This window comes from Dunckerocampus dactyliophorus, chromosome 2 (genome assembly GCF_027744805.1).
Source record: "Dunckerocampus dactyliophorus isolate RoL2022-P2 chromosome 2, RoL_Ddac_1.1, whole genome shotgun sequence".
Taxonomy (NCBI): domain Eukaryota; kingdom Metazoa; phylum Chordata; class Actinopteri; order Syngnathiformes; family Syngnathidae; genus Dunckerocampus; species Dunckerocampus dactyliophorus.
The window spans coordinates 12,074,464-12,083,753 of NC_072820.1; the positions used below are offsets into that span (position 1 = coordinate 12,074,464).

At 40.7% G+C, this 9,290-nt stretch overlaps 1 protein-coding gene across 1 annotated transcript in view; it reads right to left on the reverse strand.

Moving 5' to 3' along the window:
* LOC129170895 (rap guanine nucleotide exchange factor 4-like) overlaps window positions 1-8,145 on the reverse strand; it is a 31,719-nt gene extending 23,574 nt beyond the window's left edge. Inside the window, exons 1-3 of the mRNA XM_054759019.1 lie at window positions 7,951-8,145; window positions 4,155-4,297; window positions 870-958 (exon numbers count right to left, since the gene is read on the reverse strand). Coding sequence (XP_054614994.1) covers window positions 870-958; window positions 4,155-4,297; window positions 7,951-8,015 — 297 coding nt within the window. The 5' untranslated portion in view covers window positions 8,016-8,145. The remainder of the gene's footprint in view (window positions 1-869; window positions 959-4,154; window positions 4,298-7,950) is intronic.
* Window positions 8,146-9,290: the final 1,145 nt, after the last annotated feature.

Here is a 9,290-nt window from a genome sequence, read left to right on the forward strand (position 1 = left end):
TGGGTCATCAAATATAAACAAAACAGTCCTAAATGGTGCGCGCCCACAAAGCAGACAATGTTGCTGGCTACATTGCAAAAACATACAAACAGGCAATCTCTGTGTCAAGCTAATGTGGCTCACACAGTAACACCGGCGTACACTATACTTGAGTACCATCTAGTGGTTCAAATGTGAATGACACCTCTCATGACCACAGTGAATGGAAAAAATAAGTCTAAAAAATGTTGAGATAATCTTGAATATTCACGATAATTTGCACAATTATCAACCAGCTAAATTTTTTATCTGTCTATTTTTTATCGAATGAACACATTTACTCAGCTGTGTTTTAAATCATTGAAGTGCCCACGGGACTTAAATTAATAAATGGTAATTGATGTAAATGCATTCACACATAAAGGACAGAAAATCAAATTTTCCTGTAAATATCTCTAATTGGAAAGTCTGAAGGTGTGCAGTCATCACTTTTATTCTGAATTCTATAGAAAGCTGTCCAAAGTGACATTTCAAATATAGACGCAGAAACTAGGCCACCAAGTGGGCTGCATTCACGCTAAATGACAATTCAAAATGACTGGGATCTTAGCCTTTTTACTGGAACAAATCCTCTTACTCTTTTCTCATATGTCACTCCTCTCCCCATACTCTCTGTACAGTACACACTTTGCCATGCTTTGCTCCTGCACGCTAAAGCATAGAAACATGAGCTCAAGCAGAAGACCAGCGTCAGCGGGCACCAAAATAATAGGTGATGGTTATAAAATTTTGCAACATTGAGCACAATCGAACACACTTGAGCTGAACAAGTAAAATGAATGGATCTATTGGTGTGTGTGGTTCAACATGGGTTGGACTAAGAGATTTACCTGGTGGTTGGCGGTTTCAGACACTTTGACATCAAGGGAGCCAGACAGAACAGCATACCAGCTCGTGCCGATGTCTCCCTGTCGAAACACTGTAACCACATTTATTTGAAAATACATTCAACCGAACCGAAAAACCACACTGATGTTATATTCTCAAATGACTGTTGTGGTTGACCTCTCCATTTTATAGGCCAAAGTAACTGACTGTTGCCTCTTGAGGAAAAAAGTCGTATTTGAAAAAATGCTTTTTCAGAGTAAAACAAGAAATGGTTTTAGAGGCTGACAATGTATCACACTGGGCATTCATATCATGAGATGCAGTTGTACCGCAAAATTCAACAAATAATGCATTAATTTTCTATGCCGCGCGTCCTCATTATAGTCACGGGGTGTGCTGGAATCTGTCCTAGCTAACTTCGGCGAGTGACAGGGTACACCCTGGAATGGTCACCGACCAATCGCAGGACAAAATACCACAATTCAGCTCAAATGAAAGGGTCCCTTGAGATGATATAATAAAATGGTTGCTCAAATGTGTGGGGTGTATAGTAATACCTCGTTTATCGCAGTTAATTGGTTCCAGACCCAACCTTGATGAGTGAATTTTCACAAAGTAGGATTCCTTATTTATAAATGGAATTTTTCATAGTTAGGGCATAGAAAACCTGTTTATAAACACTTCTATAAATGTTTTTTAGACATGAAACAGCACCCCATAGACACCTTTACACTCGCATTACCCAATCTAGTAGACATAATAAGAGAAAATAAGCCATTTAAGACATACATACGACTTGTGCTGGTGTGTGTTGCTATAAATATGTAATAATGTGTAATAATATGTAAACCTGTAATAAAAGCCTGTTGCTGTGCCGATCATGTCTGGCGCTTGGATGTCTCACCGAACATAATAGTAACATTACTGACACCTAGTGACCGGTGTAGAATACTACATATCATTCACAGTGTCTGGATGCATCTTCTAAATGCCTTATATATGCGGTTAATAGGGCTGGGCGATATATCCATCAATCCATTTTCTATGCCGCTTCTCGTCATTAGGGTCGTGGGGGCATGCTGGAGCCTACACCAGCTGACTTCGGGCTACAGGCGGGGTACACCCTGGACTGGTTGGGCGATATATCGATATCTATAAAATATCAATATTTACTTTACACGAACGATATCAAAACCAACCATATTGTTGATATCGATATAGACTGTATGTGCGCTGCCCAATTGTTGCATGCAGGAGGAGGGAGGAGGGGCGGAGCAGAAGTCCGGCAGCTGCAGCAGTGTTTGTCGCTACATCTGGTGACATTCCAACCCGCCTTGACGACATATTTTCTCAAAAGCGACTAGCGACAAATTTAGCGACTTTTTCTAGCATCGTTGGGGAGTTTTCTGGTATTTGGGGACTCAAAAGTGGAAGCACATATTGTTCTGCATTTTGCTTTCTCACTAAGTAATAGCGGGTGGTGTTGACCGGTCCGCCCCGCCCAAAGGCAGTCACAAGCTGGCAGTATACAGTCAGCTTAAAAGCCGCGATGCCACGGGGGTGGAGCTCTCCCTGTTTTACACAGCGAGATCTAAAACGCAAATGTTTCTTAATCTTCAGTAAGCCTGGATAAAAGTGGAGGGTGTTTATATTTTATTGTTCGTCAATTGCTACACTTTATTTGTAAAATGAAGTGGAATAGCTTACAATTCTTTGGGTGGATGTAAGTAATTGATAAACCAGTTACTATTACATATATTCACCAGACGAGTGTGCTACTCATGAACCACACTGAGTCATGTTAATGTGAGCCATAGAATAAACACAGCATAATCTGTTATTCGCTGTTCAATTGTGCTACTTTTAAAAGGTTCTCAATAGCCATGGTGTGATGGGAGAACTTTGAGAGGGGCTGGCTGAGATATATATTTTTTGTTTTGATGAAATTGTGAACAATTTTAAATTACTAAACCAAGAATCAAGTTTATTTGTAGTTATAAATGTAAAGGTGTCCCTTTTTTTTGTCTCTCCTACGAGGCTGTGCTTTTTTCCTACAACTTTTTGCAACACCAGATGCAAATTCGATGATGATGTGATCTAGCGACTTGTAGTGACTTCTAGGACAGCCAATGGCTACTTTTCTTACTGAAAAGTTGGCAACAACGGGCTCCAGTTGAAGCGACAGCGTCTGCGGTGGAAGAATTAGTCAGCAAGGAAAAAGCGGTAGCTCAGTAATTTGGAGGTACTTCAAATTCAAATTCAGAGCATAAAAAAAAATTTCACCACCTTAAAACTTGGCACAAACTCCAATGAGGAATGTGTGAAGTTGCACGCTGTCTGCCACGCTCCTGTTGTGTTCCTCATGAAAAGAAAAGCAAAGTGGTGTGCTATTATAAAGAGGTGCCCTGTCACATTGCTAAGATATGGTCCCCATTGCAACAGTGGAAAACAGTGGCTTTAAAAACCTACCGAAAACTATGGACTCGCGTTGTCTAGCGAGCTTCGCAGTGACAATTATTTAGCATGACAAGATCTACCACAAGTATACAAGGAAGTTAGACAGACAGTTGCTAAGCCTGATGCAGTTGACAGGTTGGTGTTCCTGGCACAAAATAAGGACATGCTTGTGTCTTCTAAAAATGTTCACCTACAAAAATACTCCTATTTTGAGTTGCTGACATTTTAAACTTTCCTCTTAAACCGGGCACTGCTTCATATTTTGCTCTTTCGTTATTAGCTGAGGATTTGAACACATTGTTATAAAAAAAAGATTATAGTTGACTTTTCTATATTTACTTCAGAATGAGAATGGCCTACATTATTTTAGAGGCTATTTTTAGTTTAAAAAATGTTTATGTGCATCTTGCATGAAGCTTTAAACTTTCTCATGTTAAGTATTTATTACAATAAAACAACTTGACACGCATATATTGATATTCAACCTACATATATCAGGATATGAGTTTTGGTCCATATCACCCAGCCCTAGTAGTTAACTTCATTTAGTCATTTTTACACTTGAAAATTGTTAATTTAGGTAACAAATTGCAAATTGGCTTCAATATACATATTTTTTACTAATATTAGGCCATATTTAACCACAAAACAGCATTTTTTATTAATTCGTGTATTTTTGAAAAACCATGATGGGGTGAAGCCACAAAATTTGACGCGCGATGTGGCGAGGCACGACTGTATTCACATTTGTGAGATACTGCATAGGTGCTGTAGTTTATCAACATGTATTGTATGGTTGCATTTACAGTATGTGTGTGTGTCATACATACACGTGATGCCTTTCTCCAGACATTCATAAAAGGCACAGGTGCAGATCTGCAGCAAGAGTGGAGGTGGAAACTTGTGGAAGGCTTTAACTTGTTTCAATCTGGTCAGAATAATATCCACATCCTCTCCTGAGCGCTCCGACGGCCTAAGCAGAAAAGACCGGTGATTAAGCATTAAAACCCGCATCAAAGGATCTGCATGCAGCCTCTAAACTTAAAGACTTACAACGCACATGCTTAGTTGCATGTCATGATGCAACCGGTTAATTGTGCAGAGTATACATTACAAACAGACGGATGCGCAACAATGCTGGCTATTTGCAGCTAAAATATGAAGCACTGGTGGCCTAGCTTTGGAAGTTTTTGCAATTGTATTCTTTTAATGTGACTTTAATGTCTTAATGCTAACAGTAGGGCGCTGCGGGCATTTCTTCTTGTCTCAGACCTCCTACAGAGTGTTGATGCAAGAGCTCATTTAGTCCTGCTTCTATTTCTAATGCTATTAAGTCTGAACACGCACACAACACACACACATCTTGAGAGAACACTGAAGTTTGGTGTGAGAGCGTCAACATTATGTTCAACAATGTGGTGCTGAAACAGCACAGAGCCAAAGCCACTGAGAGTAACACAAACACACACTGCGTCATTCATTCACTTATTTTTTTCTTACTAGTGACTCATCCATGCATCTGTGCACTGATACAGAATGCGCTGAAGGTTTCCTATCTCCTCTCCTTCCTTCCTCTTTTCATTCCCAACTCATCAAATCTCCACTCCTCTTTTACTCCAAGACAAGAAAGATGAAAACATTTTTTTCCTCAAGCTGTGCATTTTTGTCCCTCTATTAATGTCATATTCACTTTTTCCGCCATCCATTAAGTCCCACCATTAAACCCAAACTCACATGCTCTCCTCCCATCCTCCCATTATGGTGTGCTTTGTAAGCTCTCAGGCACAAACGATTCCCCAAATCCACATATGCACATGCTTTGTCTCAAAGTGGATGTTTGTTGTGCGTCCTCAAGGGAGGTACTCACAAATAAACGCAAATGCCGCCAACACGTCCTCCAGTCCCGCAACATCTGCCATGAGCTCAGGGCCATTACAGCCGGGTCTTTTTTTTTTAATGTGACTCACATTCGCATCATCGTCGTGATGCCTGAGGATTGGCCCTCAGTGCACAGAGAGCAATGCATCCTTGTAGACTGGGTTAATGCTTTAGACAGGTGGACACAAACCGCTTGACTGCTCAGGGTCAAAGGGCCCCTACCAGCATCACCCCTCACCTATCCATCAGGAGCCAAAATGTCTCATCAATAAATTATATAATTTGTCAGTTGGTATTGTCTAGTTAAAAATCCTTTTCGTCTTCGATCTCTGTGTCTGTCCATTGCGGCCGCCCCTTTTAGTGTGGGACAAACGTGACCTGAGAACTCACTGCTTCATCTCCGGCCATCTCTTCAACACCACAACCCCCTGCTAGTCATGACAGCAGAGAATGCCTGTTTAAACCACACAAATGCACACCGCATACACTTTGCCAGCGGATCTTGAATCTATTTAACATCCAAAAGTCTGAAAAAGATGAAAAAGAAGATCAGGGTCAAGTGAGAGCTTTTCTTCTCGTAACTCACACGCACCAGTGACCTGGAGAGATGTAGCTGTCAAGTGAATTGCTTTCTGTCATGTTTCGTTACAGCAAAATATATGCTACAGCACTGTACTACTTCTTTGCACATTTGTTGTGCAAGCTGGTCGGTTGGCAAAAAACTTTTGACTGTGCACTGGCTTCTCAGACACTCATAACGGTATAACCTGAGCACTGTACATTTGATTGTTATAATAATAAATGTTTAAACGATACGATAACAGTGAGATTTTTTTACGCTTTATCATACAACTGTGTATTGTTTCGTCCTTCTTTGAGCCAAGCAGGATGTCAAAGACTTGTAACACAACCATAGACTAATACACAACAGGAGTAGAGACTCACACTTTTCCCAGCAGCAACCTGTGCCACCACAAACCTGTGAATCTGTAAACAGCACTGAATATTAATGGGTAGAAACACAGTTGTAAAATATCATTATCAATAAAAGATGCCATATGACATTTTTTACAAATAATAGTGAAAGTTGATATTATTACTAAACAACAGATAATGTATTTGTTGTGTCGAACTTATAACTAAAAGTATGCTTCACCAGTGGTTCTATTTTTCTTCAGAAACGAGAAATAAAACCCCAATTTGCATTCTGGGCAGAGCTATGGGTGTTGTTGACAGGACTAACTACTACCCTCCTGAGGTTTGATGACACAAGACTAATCAGATCTTATCTCATATTTCACACAAGTGCAGTAAATGTCTTTGGACAGATATATGGGAGAAGGTCACGTCTTAAACCCTGCAGTCTTCTCACTGTCCTCTACCACCATTACTCTTCACAGGCACACATCAACAGTCAGCGCAGATGAAATGCTCCTAAATGCACACTGCCGGATTGTGATCGAATGAAGAGGTGCATGATGAGTGATGCACAATGAGATCCCGTCCAATCTAATCTCACAACACAGCCTGCACTCATGGAGGCCTATCAGTTACTGCCAGGAAGCTGGGCGCATGATTTCAACACTATGATGATCAACACGTCAGGAAATGCAGCAGTTTGACATCCTATTTGAGGACTTAATAATAAATTAAATCATCATTTTCAGTATGTTTTCCATTTTTTTCATATTTTTAAAGAGTCGAGACTCACAGATGATGGTTCAACATGCAAATTACTACAATTTAATAACAGAAGGCTTAGAAATTGGTGTTTCAGTGAAATGGCATCAAATAAAGACTACCATAGCAGTCGCCATGCAAATTTGTCATATTGGGATTACATCAGATGAATTGATTGGGTGCATTCTGCCTTTTGAAAAAATTAGGACTGTCAATCAATTAAAACATTTAATCGCAATTAACTGCATTTTGTCCACAGTTAACTCATAATTAATTGCACTTAATTGCACATACAAATAAGTTATTATCTATAATAAGTGTGTCAATGTAAATCTCTTTGTGGTAAACGATTTGACAAAACAAAAGCAGATGAGATAATGCTGAGTCAGCCACTCCCATCGGTGGTGCTGAACTGAATGGTATCCTCTACAATCTACATTGACGATGGCTGACGTTGCCAATGGTAACGCGAGGATGTGTCATCGTGAGGTGTGTACTGTTTGTGTGGGTGCAAGAGCTGTAGGGTGCATTCCTCTTCTTTATTTCATTGTTTCGGGTATACATAGCCTCCAGTGATTAGGGCACACAAGCTTTCCCAAGTGGTTTATTTTTCTTCCTCCCGATAGGAAACCTCAATTGAAAGCCAGCTTTGTGCAGCGTTATTACACGAATAGACAAAGAAAAGCACCTCCAGTTAATTTGAGGAAAACGCTAACATGCATATAATGGAGTGCTTTTAAACGTGCATTAAAAGACATACTGTACAACCATGTGCATCATCCACCCATCACAACGTGTGCAGTGCAGTGTGCTCCTAGAAGACGTACAGCGCCGCCTCAGTGTCTAAAAAAAACCGTGGAGTACAGTATACATCCGCCTTATCATCACTGAGGATATACTACATATAGACTAAATCTCACTGAAAGCTGAAAAAGGAGGCGCATTGCATTGCAGAGATCACTGGTTCTGGTCTATCACGTTGACTCGGTTCAATGAATAAGGAGGTGGAGAAGATGAGGGTGGTGGTGGGGAACCATACCATCCTCTACGCGCGGACCTTTCACTCACCTCTTGTCCAGACAGCAGATCCACTCCGAGGGAGACAGATTGGGGGACGGTTGCATCGCGACCATCTTTCCGCTGTTGTGTGTGTGGTTGTCCCTGTGGAGGCTGGCTGCAATGCTTCCCGGTTGTCGGTTAATGTATGCGCTGCTCCTGCCCCTCCCACTCCTCGACTGGCGTGGAGTCACCTCACACAGCTGCACACTGCTGCTGCCTTCCTCACCGTGGAATCATGCACATGACTTGTGTCAGTCTGGCTGGGGCGGGCAGCTGCAATTCCAGGAGGGCTCCAAAGCTGCAACAAAACCATGCCTTACAAGAATAATAGCACTGTAGAAGCTTTCCAGTGAAGTAAACACTAACCTATGAGATGCAGTACAAGGGCTGCATGAAAAAAAATCCTTTTATAAAAGATCATGCTAAGGCTGGATGACAGCCATTGAGGTGTTACAATATTTGCAATTATTGTGGTTGTTGGTTACAGTGGTTAAGTGAATTGCAAAGTACAGTTTTGTGTGCTTATTAAAACACGTTAAACATAACAGTCATAAGTGAAGCAAAGACAGCAAAGGGATCATCACTTGTGCTTATTTTCACTCGCTCACAACAGAAAAATGACTGAAAAATCATAAACCAGTCTGGGTGAAATGAAGCAATTGGTTCAGAATGTTCATTTGCTTTGGAAGATATCCCTTTGGCTAATTTATTCAACACACTGACATAGTTAACAGTGTTAGTATTACTACAATGAGAGAATTAGAGTGTAGGCACCTGCTGCAGACTGTGTGTGTGTGCATGTGTGTGTGTGCGTGTGTGTGTGTGAAGACATTCACGCTTGTCCACATGCATTTGTTAGACATGCTACCCAAACACGCATGATGTAATTCTGGAGGGTGATTGAGCAAGTTTTACTGTGTCTTTGTGTGTGTGTGTGTGTGTGTGTGTTAGTACCAGCTGTGTCAGACAAGGCAATATTCCAAGGGTTATGCTGTGTTTTTAGAGGTTTTTTTTTAGATTTTTCTGAAAAAAGTATATACAGTAATAATAATGTAGCTTGCATGCTTGTCAATTTATGTAAACTTAACAATAACAAACACAACAGCTCTGAACTCAAAGATGTAAAACTTTTTCTATGTACAGTAAATAATTATTTCACAGGTGTGCAACCAAAAAGCCACTCCAAAATGTGCAGTTCTATATCACAGCACAGTGCCACAGATGTGGTAAGTGTGAGGGGAGGGTGCAATAGGCATGCTGACTGCAGGAATGTCCACCAGAGCTGTTGCCAATGAATTGAATGTCCATTTCTCCAACACAAGTTGTAGTATAGAATTTGGTAGTACAGT